We start from the raw sequence: 16,577 nt of genomic DNA on the forward strand, positions 1-16,577 counted from the left end.
TTCACCTCTCCACGTTTCCAAGTAGCTGCCAGCGGACAGCCTCAGCCTCCTCTGCCCGTTCATTGGAGCCACAGAACGCCCGTCACGAGGAGCCAGCTCCAGGGCATTCCCTATCCGCGTGCTCTGTCGGAAGTGGCCGCCTTTTCCTTTTCCTCCATTGGACTGAGCCGCTGTCAGTCGGGTTCACTCACGTTGAACATCGTCCGCCTCTCCGGCTCTCTGTCGGCTGAGACCGCCGTCATATTGGCTGCTAGAGGCAGCAGCGACCACGGCAGAAGAGAAGACCCCCACCATGATGAAGAACGGGCTTTCGCGGCACTTAAAGACTAAATTAACTTTTTAAATATTTTTTATTAGTATTTAACTAATTATTGTTAAAATATTCGGGATGATACCGTCAAGTATCCGCGTACCTTTAGTGCTTTCATCCGACACCGTGGTCCGCAAAGGGGATATATGCCTGACTTCTCTTAATAGCCATTTTTTGCAGACAAAGAGAGCAGTTGAATAGGGCTTTCACAAGGCACAAGGGTAAGATATGAATTCGAGAAACAAACCATTACTTGTCACGCATGTCACATTTGTCTACGCAGCATCTTTAAACATCACTGCACCACTTGGCATATTTCTATAATCTTTTGTGTCGATTTTTCAAAAGCTAACCCGCTAACCCCACTAGCTGGCTGGTTAGCCAAAGCTAACTAAAACGTTAGAAACCCCCAGTCCAGGGAATGCTAACGGTTAGCATTTTTGACAGCTCGTAAGCTTGAACTGTATGTTAGCCATCTGTTGCCAACTAAAAGAAAGACGTTTCTAATTTACTTCTGAAAAATATTATAAATCTGACTCGAGCCACTCAGCCAGCTGGGCAATATGAGGTTAGCTAACGTTATCTTCGCGGCTGTAGCCACATTTAGCGGTGTATTGGGTCTGACTGTGGATGGTTAACGTGTTAGCAAGTGAGCTAACTTGGCAGGGACCGGGGAAAAGTGGGGCCTCTAGTAAGCCTAAAGGCCTTCCAACCATTTCTATAGACCAGCTATAACAACGTTTTAGCTCGATTATTGTGGGTCTTGTATTGACATACCTGTAAGTTTATCCGTTAGAGTAACGGAACCGTACTGTCCACGTTAATCTGCATGACAAGATCACATTCAACAGAGGCAGTTTTGAAATTGTAGGAATAACTTAAGGTTAACATTAACTCTAAACGGTGTTTGAATTTGAATGCAAGTTAAGGTATTCTTTTACACATAATTTGACGTAACTAATATTAATTACTGATTTCTTACCTGTATGACTTGAATTTTACTTTATTAATTATTGAGTTAGACCTACGAACAAAGCTACACAAGGGTAGAATAATAATTTTACATACTCTGTTGATGTGCTCAAGAACAATGTAATATTGAGTTTCAGGAATCTGTTTGACTGTGCATAGTCTGCCTCTATTTGAAAAGTCTATTTTTAGCAAAAAATATATTCTGACTCTTGTTTAGTGCAGGAAAAAATGCAGAGCTTGTCATATCAAAATTTCTATTAAAAGTCTTTATAATTGTTGAGATTTAAATGATAGGAAGAATCAGTGTTTTTTATCAGTCATTTGCAGACCCTGTATGGCTATCTGCCATCCCACATATCTTTAAGAATGCAAGATGCTGCAGATATCTCATTAACTCTGGTCTGTTCTGAGCAGAAAAGGCGTCCTCCCTTAATCTTGTCTTCTCTCCAGCCCTCTCTTAGATCAGTGTGATCCCTGGAGAATGGGTGTGTTGGGCTGCCGGAGAGTAGAAGTAGCCTAGTTCTGTTTCAGGGAGACTTTAAATGGTTGTGGACTGGTTTGCACTATTGGTGTGGCCATTGTTATCAGTCGCGACTCATAAAGAATTATATAGGACGGCTATATTGAAAAAAATCACTGTTGAATTAGCTAAGTGGAGTTAATTCTCGGCATAAATCTTCAATATGAAATGCCTAAACATTGTGTGTCCTTCTGTAGACATACAAACCCATTTCTTGGTTGTAAAGTATACATAAGAAGAGCAAGGGTTAAATGTGAAAATTGTAACTTAGATATGCACCAAATGGAGTATGTTGTTGCAAGCTTTTGTTTAATGCATTGCTGCAAATTGTCTGATGTAAGAGTTCGAGGTCATGACAGTGGTTTGCATTTAATAAATGCACTGACCTACAAGGTGATGAACTTTGTTGTTGTTTGGTCAGACATCCAGTATTATTAATGTTGTCTGTTTTGGATAGCTCCAACAGTTTCCTTGATATCTCATAAGAACCGAGCCATGCTAATGAGGACACAGGGCAGATTATAGAGGTTTCAGCTCTCGTTGGTCATTCCTTCACATTTGCAGTAATTCTTACATTTTCGTGGTTCAACTCCCAACATTCTGTCTCCTGGCTTGTAAGGTTAATCTTCTGAACACTTGTCATTTATTATTTTTAAATTGCGGTGACAATCATAGGGTTAAGTTATAGGCATGTTTTAATCATACTTGGTCACAATTTACGAAGTTTTGGAAATCCTGCCCCCTTTGAGCCATGTGTCTTGGTCACTGGAACTTTTCATTGTTTGTATTTTTTAAGCGATTACCAAGCTGAGGGATAAAACACACCAACCCGGATGGAAAATCCAGCCTCTCAAGATGTAACTGATAAAACATTAGCTTCACAGTTCCAGTTTATCTTGGAGGTTAAACAGCAGGGTGTGAATATGCAGTCATAGTTCGAGGGTCAGTGTTTTCTTGCTGTAAGTGCAATTACAGAATAAAGACAAATCTGGGAAATTTAGGCTGTGGCTGGTAAGACTTTGTGCTCCAACAAAAATGTTGGCGAATGAGAGGCAGTTGTTTGCATGTTTTGATTTCTAAAGACAGATTGGCCGGACAAATAGTTCAAGTACATTTTGAGCCATGTTGCTTCTTTGGTGAAACCTTTTGATTGTCTAAGTTAGTTTAAATCTTGAAATTGTCAAGATGTGCTAGTATGCTATGGAGCCAAGATATTGAAATCATAAATAGCTTACGTAACACTTCAGTTAAACTGTCATGTGGGTTGTGGGTAGAGATGCACTGCTCCCACCTTCTCTCTCCTGATTGTTATACCTAATTAGTTGATTACTATTGCTTTTGTATTTAAATGTCTTTCTCAGATTACTGTTAAATCTGTTAAACTGTGTGTAACATGAGGCATGCCATCTCTTAACTAAAAGCAGAGACATTATATGTCATTATTTTCTTTGGTTTTTGCAGAGTTTGGTTTACGTTGTTATAGGTGGTTTACAAAATTGTGTGAAAATTTATGAAAACAGTGAGTAAGGTACATTATTTATTGCAGTTCAGTCATGCCTGGCTAATACATGATCCATTTACAGAAGGTGTGTATCTGGAGCATCGCAAATTATTGGAACATTTTCTAAATAAATGTGAAGCATCAATCAGTCAGTTGGCTGCAGTAAGAAGTTTTGGACCTTACCATTAAATTAATTTCCAACGTGAAGGAGTTTGCTTGGAATGGTGATTATTGATCACCAATCACTGTTGAGAGTAGGGCTGCAATAAATTATTATTTCCATTATTTATTGATCTGCCAGTTATTTTCTCAATTAATCATTTGGCCCAGAAAACTGTAAAAAGAAAATAGCACAGCACATATTTCAGCACAAAGGCTATGTCATCAAATATCTCTTTTTGTGTGACTACAGTCCAGAACCCTATATTATTCATATTCATCTGAGAACCTGGAACTGTCCAGTGTTTAGCTTTTGCTTGAAAATGACTTTCAAAGAAAACAATCCCTTGGCAATTCATTTTCTTTTGATTGGTTGATTGATAAATCAGTTAATGGCTGCAGCATAAGGTAAGCATTAGCTTAATGAAGATGTACTCAGTTGGCACAGCATTATTTGTGCATACGTGGGACAGCTGAAGTTCCACACACTGTGGACACTTGCCATAAAGTGAGGAGTTATAATCAGAGCTCATGCTGTGGGCACAATGCCAGTGGTTTTCCATACAACAGGAATGGCACATTAAAAAGAGTTTCTCACCTTGGTGACATGTTGCAAATTTAAGTTCACCCAAACTGGAGTCAGCTCTTCTTACCTGCATAAATGATGGATCAATTCACAGTTCTTTGATCAGCTAGGGATCACAGTGTTCTGTGATTCCTATTTCACAGCTTAAATATATATTCACAATCTTAAATTTATATAAACAGAAGTAAGTGTGTTAGGAGATTAGGACACCCATTTTAACTTTTTCCCATTAGTAAAGGCAATTGAACGCTACAGTCCTTTCTCAGTGCAGCATTGATCAGTTGACAATAACCATATGACAAAGAAAAATCTTTTTAATTTGATAGGGCCACGTGTTGCGTAAGGATTTGCAGAAGCAGAAAGAGCAATGTTGGGCATTGGGATTTAAGTAGTTACCTTGTGTTTTGGTGTTTACTAAATTAAATGATCTAATTGTGTTTGCAAAGAAAACGGGCCACATCATTATTTAAATTAAGGCTTCAATAAGAAAAACATGCACTTTGTATTTTATAAGCTTTTAATGGTCGATTAATAATATGGCCAACTATTGATTTAATAGGTCTAAGTTTTATTACTAAGGACCTGCAACAACACACATAGCCTCATAGTACAAGCATTAGCAACAATAATAAAAAAGACTCTAAAATGAAAAGAACATTTTAATATAATTTAATCATAGGTAAATATAAGTAAATTCACCTGGCATTTTACATAACCAAAATCAGATGCATAAAAAATTATAATATATAATTTTGTTTTCAAATGTAGTAGCAAACTCCTGGCCACAGCTTGCAGTGTGCGTTTGTGCGTGCGTGCGTGCGTGTGTGTGTGTGTGTGTGTGTGTGTGTGTGTGTGTGTGTGTGTGTGTGTGTGTGTTGCATTGCTGACATAGGCTTTGTTGTGTATGACAGGGAGGAAGTTTTACAGCTTTGAAAAAAAACGTTTTAAACCAGGTCTAGTGATTGTCATTTTCACCCAACATATTTTTAAGTATAGTTAAGCAAGTATAATTTAATTGCAGCATATAGATATTAGTACAATGAAATTGATCAGGAAAATTATTTGGTGCTGAAAAGCATGTGGGAGCGTTGCTTTGGATGTTGTTTGTTAGAAAATATGTCTAGTTTTTCTTTGGAGTTCCATCTGAAGCCAGTGGCAATCAGATTGGGAGTGTAAGGCCAGTTGTGGATTTAGGTACTGGCACTGCCGCATAAGAGAATAAGAGGAAGACGTACAACAGACCAGACAATGCACTTTCTCAGGCATATTGTGTGCTCCCACATTTAAATCAGAATAAGAGTCATTAGTCTTGTCACATTCATAGTTTAACTTAGCTGTATCAATAAGACATTTTTTCATAGCAACAAATTAATTGTAGGTGTTTGTATCACAGAAATCTTTTAGTAGTGAGTACAGACCAAGTCAGTTTGTAGGATGACTATGGCCAAGTCTGGAGAGATGTCAAGAGTTTGTTAGTGATAGCCTTAGAACTGCCCTCAGCAAATCAAATTAATCAGTCATGTGCTGAAGACTGGTCTGATTTCCTGCGCATCACAGGTTCCTTGTCTCTCACAGCTGACTGTGCAAATCCATAATGTCTTTATCAATATTTGGAGGCAAAGTCTGCATGCAGGTCGACATGATGCCAGGTAGTTGGATAGCTGCTTTTAGCCCAGAAGCATATTGAATTAGCTTATCAAAAAAAGGTGTGGGAGGAAGTGAGGTAGACGAGCCACAGAGGGACTAATGTCTTTGAGTTCCTGTGTGTTAGTGAATAGCATATGCAATGAATGCTGACAGGGTTGGGGATTTAAATTTGAATGAGAACTCTGATAATTGAAGTGCATATTCTTACCTGCATCATATGATTCACTGCTTGCAGCTCATATGCATGGATAAAGTTTGATCATGTTGTCAGTTTCTGTATAAAGTTTTCTTGAGAATGGAATAAAATTTGTTTTGTTCAAGCAGTAAATGACCAAACACAGTGTAGTAATTCACTTTTAGGAACAAAGAACTAAAACTTAAGTGTGAGGCCCTAAAGTGTTTCAGAGATGTTTCAAATTGGTAAGGTTTTCAGGTATCAGAATGTTTTTACTACAGGGATTTGGATTTACTGGCAACAATAAAATGTATACCTTAATAAATCTATGAAGTATAGGAAAAAAAAAACTGAAACAGGAAAGGAAATGCTGCATTATGGAATCCTTAGAGGTTTTGTGTTTGGCAGGCCACATACCTGTGGTGACTTTGCTCACTGTAAAATTCAAACACAGTTTGGTGCCACTACTTCCAAATCTGTCAAATTCTAGGAAAGTGATAAATCAATGGCATTTGTGAGTGTGTATGTGCATGTATGTGTGCCCTGTCTGCTGCTGTTACAGGGAAAGTTTTTGGTCAGGTCTAGACTGGCTCTGTAATACAGTACATACCAGCAGATCAGCTGTGAGCAGATCCTGGGTTCATTTATAGCTGTGGCCTTGTGTCCCTGCACGTCTGCCTGGCAACTCCCAACTCTGCTGTTCCAACTACTCAAGCTCACCCACCTCTCAGACACTTTGGCCCCGTTACACTCACACCATGTCTAATTACTAGATACACAGTAGTCTGGGGAATTAAAATGTAGGACATTCTTTATATAGCTTGTACCTCAGTATTAAATATAGGTGCCGTTGCTGTTGCAAGATTTCTCCACCTGTGACTTAATCAGTTTTGTCTCCTGTTTCCTCCAGGTCCCAGGGGCTCCTATTGATGAAGAAAGTGGGCAACATGTGGAGCAACCTGAAGAGCAAATGCCAGACACTCTTTCACAACAACAGTTCAGGACCCAGTGAAAGCAGGGTTGAGGCAGATGCCGTCCACTGTGTGGTGGATCTTGGCCAAGGGGGCAGCTCAGGTGATGTGGATGCATCAGGAGCCTCCAGTCCATCAAGAAGCCTCCTACCAGTGCCAATGGTAACATCAGGACGCCGCCATCACAACTGTGTGTCGGACATCCCTCAGATAGTAGAGATCACTATTGACAAGGACACTGAGGATGTGCGGGGAGGATCAGGGGGTGTTCCCTTGGCCCGGAGAGACTCCTATTCCCGTCATGCTCCATGGGGGGGCAAGAAAAAACACTCATGTTCCACCAAAACCCAGAGCTCTCTGGAGGCAGATAGGCGGTCTGGCCGTTTAAGGGGGAGTGGTAATCGCAGGGACAGGCGTTACGCAGTCAGCTCCATCCAGGAGATGAGCGACTCTGTATCTGGAGGACGCAGTCTAAATGCTCGGTCTTTGCGCCAGCGGCTAAGTGATACAGTAGGACTGTGCTTACCCCTGCCTACTCGTAGACGCTCCCGTTCAACTAAGAACCCTGTCACCTCCAAACGTAAGATTCACCTAACAGAGCTCATGCTGGAGACCTGCCCCTTCCCACCAGGCTCAGACCTTGCTCACAAGTGGCACTTGATCAAGCAACACACAGCACCGGTCAGCCCGCATTCCTCCACTGCCCTGCTTGATGCCTTTGACCCGGCCCACCCCTCTCCTGAGGATGAAGAGGAACGTCTACGTGAGCGCCGCAGACTTAGCATTGAGGAAGGTGTGGACCCACCACCTAATGCACAGATCCACACCCTGGAGGCCTCAGTGCCAGGCTCCTCTCTCTACAAACTGGGACCAAAGATGGCTCCTGGCATAGGAGAGGCCTCTGGGGATGGCCGGGCCTCAGGGACTGGCAGCTCTGTGGGCGCTGGATCATCAGGGGCCTGTGGGCAGGTGTTGGGGGCTTCAGCATCAGCCCAGGACTGTGACTCTGAGGAGGATTCGACCACCCTCTGTCTACAGGCCAGGAGGCCTAAGCAGAGGCACGCCTCTGGCGATGGTCACTTGAGCCGGCAGCAACCTGGACCGTGGAAGGTTCACACCCAGATAGACTACATCCACTGCCTGGTGCCGGACCTATTGCAGATCACTGCTCTGCCCTGTTACTGGGGTGTGATGGACCGCTACGAGGCTGAGGCACTGCTGGATGGACGGCCGGAAGGCACCTTCCTACTGCGTGACTCAGCCCAGGAGGACTACCTCTTCTCCGTTAGCTTCCGCCGTTACAACCGCTCACTGCACGCCCGCATCGAGCAGTGGAACCACAATTTCAGCTTTGACGCCCATGACCCTTGTGTTTTCCACTCTTCCACCGTCACAGGACTGCTGGAGCACTACAAGGACCCCAGCGCCTGCATGTTTTTTGAACCGCTGCTCACAGCACCTCTCCATCGAACCTTTCCCTTTGGCCTGCAGCACTTGGCACGAGCTGCCATCTGCCGCTGGACCACATACGATGGTATAGGCTCTTTGCCGCTGCCCCCTGCCCTGCAGGACTTCCTCAAGGAGTATCACTATAAACAGAAAGTACGAGTTCGCTGGCTGGAGAGGGAACCGCCACTCAAGGTCAAATAGGGCGGGCTTCTCCATTGCCTGTACACACACTGCAGCAGGATCACAGAACTTGAGAAATTCCTCATTAGCCAATTAGAGGCTATGCTGATATGGCTCTCTTTCTGGTGGGGGATGGAATTTAAATATAACAAGCTATACAAGATTCATTCTAATCTTTGTTTTAGTTATTACTTACATCACAGAAAATACATATGATTATATTCAGTATAATGCTGTCTGGCAAGCACATGTTTTTGTGTTGAACAGGTTGTTTTGACAGGGAGGGAAGGCACAAATATCAGTGCTTTGTGTCTTTTCTCTCCTGCTTTGTGCTAAACGTCTGCCTGATCCCACAACATCACCCTGCCTGTAGACCTGCCTGCATGCCTCCCCTGTTCATCCCAAATTGCTATTTAGGCCCACATGGCTATGTTGTACAGTTCACTTTGTGCTTTCTTTATATATTTTTTTAATTTCCTAAGCTTGTCAAAGCACCTAGTGGATACACCTTCCCAAGAGGGTTTAAGGTGTGTATGGGTTGAGAGGGCATCTGGAGGTGCTATTGGTATATTGCAGTCAGAGCTTGTCCCATGGATAGAGCTACATAAGGCACATTCTTTGCCATCTCTTTGCACGCATGAGTATCACCTGAGCCAGAGACGAGGACAGATTCTAAGAGGGTCCAGAGAGTTCAGGACAGCACATCAGGGAAAATAAGTGCTTTTAAGGATAATACTCTAGTCCTTAAAAACACTAGTTCCTCCTTAAGCAGTAATGGTGAATGATGAATAATAAATCAGTCTACTGTGTACTATTTAGTGAGCAATCTAAACCTGTCAACTTTCTTTCCCCCGCTGTGCAGAATTGCTTTTGAAACAGACTGTAAGGAAATATTCTGACAGTTCTTGCCATGGTTACAGATGTCAAAGCAGTCTGTCAGTTCTTCACTGGCCACAGGCTCTTCAACTCTGCACACTATTGTGCACATAGGCACCCAGTTAATTTTTTTCCTGTATGAAATTTAGCTCCAAAGGTAACATTTGAATCGTGCTACGGCTTTCTAGTGTTTAGTTTTACACCTGCTTCTTTCAGTTAGCACCTTTGGGTGGCATCTGGCGACACTGAAAGCGTGGACCCTGTGTTTTCAAGTTGGTTATTTTTCTCCCATTTTAACCAGGCACTAGTAACATTGGTGCAGCTAGCTGTGCCCTGTGGTTATTTAAAGGAATGCTAACAGGTGCTCTCTGAGGAGTTGAGGGTGCGTGTGACAAGTGCTAGGTGAAGACAATCGATGAAAATTCAAAATGCCAGTGTCCCTTTAAACACAACAGTGAGCTGGTCTGCTCACACCAGTGAGGCTTGATAGATAATGGGCTTTTTCATGGGAGACCCCCCCTTAGTAACAGATGATGAATGGGCCAGACAGACAACGTCATAAAATAATCTGCTTGTGAAGATGAATTAAAACTCCCACGATTAGATTGCAGAACCCTTTCCTGCCTGAATTTATATTTCTTTTATGAAAACATGTTAAAATATGTTGAGCTGTTTTAATGAAGAGCACTGTGTCACCGACAGGAAAGAGGTCATGCAGGCTTTTCTTGGGAGTTAATGTCTCGCACTTAACAGCTAATTACCCCAAGAAATCCCCTCATTGCCCGGTTGCATTTATAGTCATAGCATTGAGTGCAGGCAACACTTGACTCTCAAGAGGTTGGTATATACTTGAGAGCTTTAGTTATGTAATCTGAATGATTTCAGTTATGTGGGACAAAAACACTGCTAGCTATCCAGTCATTTCTGTTGTGTTCTCGGTGTGAAGAGAAAATAAGTGTAACCTATGTGCCTTTTAGAAAACCATTTGTCTTGTTTCATAATCAGTTGCTTTGTAGTCCAAACCTCGTGCAGATGCTTCAACACAGTGCACTCGGATGCTATAAAATGAGACTGAAGAGAATAACAATGAAGACGTGCATGAGCTTAAAGCTCAATGGGGGAAAAAAAACTGTAGTGGTGCTATGTTGGTTAAGATATGACAGGTTATTGAAATGATAAGTTTTACATTAGCTACATCTGTTCTCACTCACTAATGCGTGCATTAGTCCTTCGCTATATTATGGCTTGTGTGGTAGTATTAGGTTGGTAGAGGGTCCAATGCCAGCCCTACTGTAGCATATTTCAGCTCAAGATATCCATGTTTTTCCAGCCCTCACATGTGTAGGTTCTTGGCTGCAACTTGACAAACAAATCCTAATGAGAGGGCAGGAAGGTTAGCTCTCAACTGTGAGCATGTTGATCAGAATAATCCAACTTCTGATGACAGTGCCTGAGTTGGCCATCAGCAACATGTTTGTCCTTAATCTTAATTAGTAGTAAATACATATTAACTGGCTTTAAAAAAAAAAAAAAGAAAAAAAAAAAAGAAAGTAGTTGAACTTTGAATCAAACGTGTGCACAAGACTGTGGGAGAATGAGGTGGGTGCAAACAAACAGATTACCTTAAGGCGTTCAGAGAACATTGTTCTAAAATAAATACAATTATCTGGAAATTCCATTGATGAAAACACTGCAGTTAATGTGTAAAAGTGAAATATTAAAGCTGAAACACACATGAGCTCATGATCACTGGAAGGGTTCATCTGTAAAAGTTGTCAAACTAGTTCATTTTTTAGTCTGTGTGTGTGTGCTCATGTGTCTTATCAGCCCGCACATACGTTAAAGGTTATTTTTGTTCTCATCAGTGAGGATGAATCATGAACAAGTGCATTTTCTTGCCCATGAATAGCTGAGACGGTGACCAAAGTTCTTGCACACAGCTGTGTGTATTAACTACTGGGCTAATGCTTATTGCAGTGCTCAGTGGTGCTAAAATTTAAGCTAAATTATCAGCTTTACAAACAAATGAAAGTTAATTCCATACTATAGTATGAAGACTACTCTTTTTTGCAACATATTCATGAGGGAGGACAAGGCCGTGTAAAGCTCCCATCTACACCCTGAAACTCAACACTCGTCCTATTTTCACATATTTATCAGGCAGTAAGATCATTTTTATGCAGGTAGTAAAAGATGTGCAGGTAAAGGATTGATATTTCACAAACCGATTTGTAATTTCTATACTAAATTGTGGATTGATTAACATTTATCGAACATTTCCCCACTTAAGAGTCTGGAACATTTTCCACTTGCCGGCACTTTGTTGTCAGAAATCATGAAAACCACACGTTAGTCACCTGTATATGTTAGAGTGGCAGGAGTGAATGTTAGGAGGAGGGGGATAAGGCTGACATTTTAGTTGCTTGCATGTGCACTTTTATGCTTCATAATTTTTAGCATCCAACACTGTCAAATAGAAGAAATACAGACAGCAGCTTGAGAAAGTATTCAGACCCCTTTATTGTGTTTATAGATTTGATTTTATAAATGACTGAAATTGCCCATCAATCTACACTCAATAATCCAATGTTTTTTAAGTGAAAACATGTTTTTACTAATTTTTGCTAATTTATTAAAAAACTGAAATCCCATTTACAAAAGCATTCAGACCCTTAATTCATTATTCAAATTTTTTGAAACTTATGAAGCTCTGTTAGAGTGAGTGAGAGTCACCTCTCAGACCAGGGCTCTTTTTACCTGGTGACTCTGTCTAGCCTATTGATTCCAAACTTCTTCCATTTCACAATTGTTAGCTTTAGAAATGGTTTTATATCCTTGTCCTGACCCCTGCCTCACCATAGTTTAAAATAAAATCTACAACACAATAAAGTGAAGGGGTCTGAATTTTGAAAACCCACACACTGCTCACTGCCACTTGCCGATCATGCTGCTGCTTAGCAATAGCATATAACGCCTTACCGTGCCCCACCCCACTTGTGGGCACTAATCACAGGCTAATTTTACCATGTGGGGATATAAATTTACTGGGTACTATAAGGGCCACTTTGTGTTGCCTTATGGCTGCTGTATGACGGGAGGTGATTTTTTATTTTTTTTTGTTGTTATATCCAACTGCTCTCTCCATCTGGCCACATCCCTAACATCATTGTGTTGATGTAGAGGTGACTTTGGTTTAGAGTGAACTTAAGGCCTGTTTGTCCTGCCCTCTACTTTTTCTCCGAACCCTGTTAGGGCGATGTTAGGAGAGATGGAGCTGGCTCACTGAACGTGCTACAATGTGCTCACAGAGAGGGCGAGGGATTTGTTGAAGTAAATAGCACTTTAATTGTGTATTTGTGTTCTACAGTGCAGGTCTGCAAATATTAGGACAGTGACAGTGTTTTTTGTAATGTTGGCTCTTTACTCCATCATATTTGAAATGACAGTTCAGCTAAGTGACAACTTGAAGGTTTAACTTAAGGATTTTTATCTATATTGGGTGATCATGGTAGGAGTTATACAGTTCCTCAAATTTAACACATTTACTTTCATACTAAAATTTGGTCTAACATGTTTTGCAGTACCAAAGTCTCAAAAGTTGCACATACATGGGCAGACACTGTCTGTGCTGATGTTCTGCGAGGCCTGGAGCTGCATCCATGTTCATTCCTACTTGTTTTGGGAGCTTTTTGCCTTCAGTCTGGTTATCAGGAAGTGAACGTCCTCGGTTGGACTGAGATCAGGACTTTACCTGTTTTGGCTCCTCTTGGTCCTGTCTGTGTGATAAGGATCATTGTTCGCCTGCTTTGACGTGAAATTGCATATTTAAAAAAAAGCCAGTATTCCCACTCTGTCCACCCAATATGGATTTGAACACTCTCAAATGTAGGAAAAGGACTGGGAGTTAGCACTTTTACCTCATAGTCATTGTTTCATTACCAGTATGCTGCACTACAGAGTCAAAACGACTGAAAATGTCTCACTGTCCGAATACTTGTGGACAGCACTGTATGTGTATTAGCTCAAGATGGCGAGACTTGTGTGAGTGTTGCGAAGAAGCCGGTGGTCCTGAAAATATTTCACTTATATTCAGGTGTTGTAAGCTTTGTCGATAGAGGTGTATGCTCCAGCATGCTGCAGACTCTGTGCATGCGTGTGTGTTGTGTGGCAGTATATTAGTGTATGGACAGAGCCACACGAGGGTTCCAGTGGAGGGGAAGCAGAGTCGACTGTGAGGGGTGATGACAGTGACTCCAGTGAACAATGCCTCTCTGCCCCTGTTCCACCCGCCCCACCCCCCTTATTCTCAGGCAGGCCCGTTGCAAGGAGAGTCCCAGGACCCTCTCAACCCAGTTTTCCCCATGGGAAATATCTGATGTTAAGCGTAGCACATGTTTGCCATATAACCCGTAGATTTAGGAGAAGAAAAAAAAAAACATTGTATGTATGATGAATGATGGGAGTTATGTATTAGGAGCCTGATGAAAAGACATTTTATTCTTCTGTGGTGCATTAACTGTCTGGAACACACACATTTGCACACACCATGACATTTCCTCTAACACCTACACTACCCCAGGTATTGACACACACCACACCCTCCCACCAAGCCCACCCTTAGCCAGGGATGTGTAAAGATGGACCACATTTAGCCAGCACCACCTTTGTGTGTGACTCCCCCACAAAAAGGGAAAACAAAGATGGGTGTTTATGTGTATATTCTATGTTCTTAAAAAAAAAAAACCAAAATGCCATGAATTGAACTATTTTGACCTTATATTGTAATAAGTATGACACTATTTAGCTGCACTATGAGAGCCTCGCTTGTGGCAAGAAACCACTGGGTCTGGTCTGGATGAGAGACAGGCTGGTTATGTCGCTAGTTGTCCCTTTTTACAGCAACAACAGCAACACCCCAGGATGTAAGACTCCTACCCCCCACCTCGGTACGACTCATGGTTTCAGCTGTTAAGAGGACAAACAAAAAAAAAAGATATTTTAAATTTTTTTTCCTTGTTCCCATATATATTTTAGAAAGCTGGGTTAAGTGCTATATACAAACGGAAAAAGATGTATGAAAGAATTATTATTTTCATTATTACTTCTCCCTAATATGCAATGGAGTGTAGTGTAACAATGGTTGCAATCCTCTGTCACTTTAATGCTGTATGTGCACATTGGTTGCTGTGTGGATGTGGGTGCCGAGGCAACAGGACTTGACAATGATGGGAACTAATGGTTGTCACTCTGCAGCGCTGCCGTGTTCCCAGACTGCCTTATTCGTTCTGACCAATCACAAAAGCCCTTTTAAATCCAGGGCTGCAGCCACTGCCACAGGCTGACCAAGCTGTAGTCAGACGAATATCGCTGTTCCATTTTCTTCTGCTTTTCCTTGCTTTTTCTTTTTCTTTTTCTCTTCTTTTTTTTCTTCTTTTCTTCTGCTGTCAGGTAGGATTTGGAGCGTGTAAATGGCATAATCATGTTCACATCTCACTGTCTGTTCTGTGTATCTGCTTCACCATTCAAAGAGAAAAAAAAAACTGTTGTTTTCCAGTATAACCTGTTCATTTTTAAAGAGCCGTATGATGCGACACTTGTAGCTGTCACTCTTGGTGCTTGGCTTATGCTTCATTGTCTTAATATTCCAAATAAAACTGTTAAGTGTAATCCACACTGGCCCATGATATAATATGGAGTATGTTTTTTTTTTTTCTTTATCATGCTGCACTACACTAATTGGTGGTGTGTGGTTTGGTCAGAAGCCATGGTGACATCTGGGTGTTGAAGGTGATGGATCACTGAAACCAAAGTCTCAGCAATCAGTATATTCCACATATCTTACTCTTAACTCTACCTCTCCAACTAGTACATTAGGTATAAGTTGCTCACCAAATGTGTTGATCACATGACACTTAAATCATAATTTCATTGAGTAGTGGATTCAGGTCAAATGTTTCACTCATAGTTATTCCCTTCAGTAGCATGTTTTTACCTGAGGCGCGTAGTAAAACATCCAAAAACCTATTTGCCAATAATTTTAAAATGTGCATAGTATTTACAGTTGTAACCTTTGACCCATGCAGCTCATTAGGGCAGATGCTATTATTTTAAATTCTATAATTAACTTTCAAATTGAATTATTTTTCTTCCAGATGTCACAAAATGTTGTTACAATCTTAGCCAGTAAGTTTTCATCTGCAGTCCTTTGGCAAACTGAAAACAGATAAAGTGCCAAGTTGCAAACAAATGTAAGACGAGAAGATGCCATAGTGATGTATAACAGTGAGACGGCAAAGTCAGCCTACTGAAGATGGTGTGCAAACCATGCAGAGCTACAATAAGCAGAAAAACATTGATGCAACATCTGTTTTGGTTTTTTGGTTATTTTAAAAGAGCAGTGTAACTTCATAAAATCAGATATTATACAACACAACATACTTTCAATTTAGCAAAACCTAGAGTCTTACCACGCATATTCTTTTTATCAATTTAAATACCTAAAGGATAGAAATCAATTTCATGAATCCTCCTTAACGAGGGAATTCCATAAATTTAACAATTGGTCCACACACACACACACAAGTACAATCATTCTGCAGATAAAATAAAAATCTTTTAATGGAGAACTCAGTACTGCAGGCCTAAGTTGGTTTGGAAGCTGTGATGCAGCTCGACTGACTAAAGTAAGATAAAATATGAAACCTCAAAGACTTGTAAGTTGATGGACTGTCACCTGGACTGTAGGTCCCACTGGGAAAGCAACAGGGAGGAATGGGATCTCAAGCTGTGGACCCCAAAAAGGGCAAGAATGGCTTCACCGGTGAGCGACCTCTGTCTGTAAACTAGATAAACAACAGACACCATAGAAAAACTCAAACAGGCTTCTCTGGGAATGATTTCGAAATCAACTATGAACAGGCCAAAACAACTTAAATGAGCTAATATTTATAAATGATTGTGTTTATTTGTGCTTACAAAAGAAGATTCATATCTGTCCTTTGGATTGATTTGGATGATCACAATAGACAAATTGAGAATTTGCAGCCGTAACTAATAGGATACAGTAAGTAAATAAGAATAAAGGTAACGCAGTGGTAGAATGCATGAAACACAGATGTAGAATGAAAATCTCTGAGTTATAAAGTATTTTCGGAGCTCTACCCCTGTAGTCTTACCTACCGTGTGATTCAACCTTTCTCCCCAATAGACAGATGACCCCCCCACCCCCACC

General features: G+C 41.1%; 1 protein-coding gene across 1 annotated transcript; it reads left to right on the forward strand.

The window, feature by feature from the left end:
- Positions 1-180: 180 nt before the first annotated feature.
- On the forward strand, positions 181-15,035 carry socs5b (suppressor of cytokine signaling 5b). The gene is made up of 2 exons (XM_023425771.2): positions 181-531; positions 6,781-15,035. The coding sequence occupies exon 2, from the start codon at positions 6,800-6,802 to the stop codon at positions 8,489-8,491; it is 1,692 nt and encodes a 563-aa protein (XP_023281539.1). The 5' UTR covers positions 181-531; positions 6,781-6,799; the 3' UTR covers positions 8,492-15,035.
- The last annotated feature ends 1,542 nt before the right edge of the window (positions 15,036-16,577 follow it).

This window comes from Seriola lalandi, unplaced genomic scaffold (genome assembly GCF_002814215.2).
Source record: "Seriola lalandi dorsalis isolate HSWRI2012SDOR001 ecotype SW California unplaced genomic scaffold, Sedor1 jcf7180002054795, whole genome shotgun sequence".
Taxonomy (NCBI): Eukaryota; Metazoa; Chordata; class Actinopteri; order Carangiformes; family Carangidae; genus Seriola; species Seriola lalandi.

Bases quoted from the DNA above. Each gene is read 5' to 3' on its own strand.
- socs5b (XM_023425771.2), top strand. From the start codon at position 6,800: ATGAAGAAAGTGGGCAACATGTGGAGCAACCTGAAGAGCAAATGCCAG.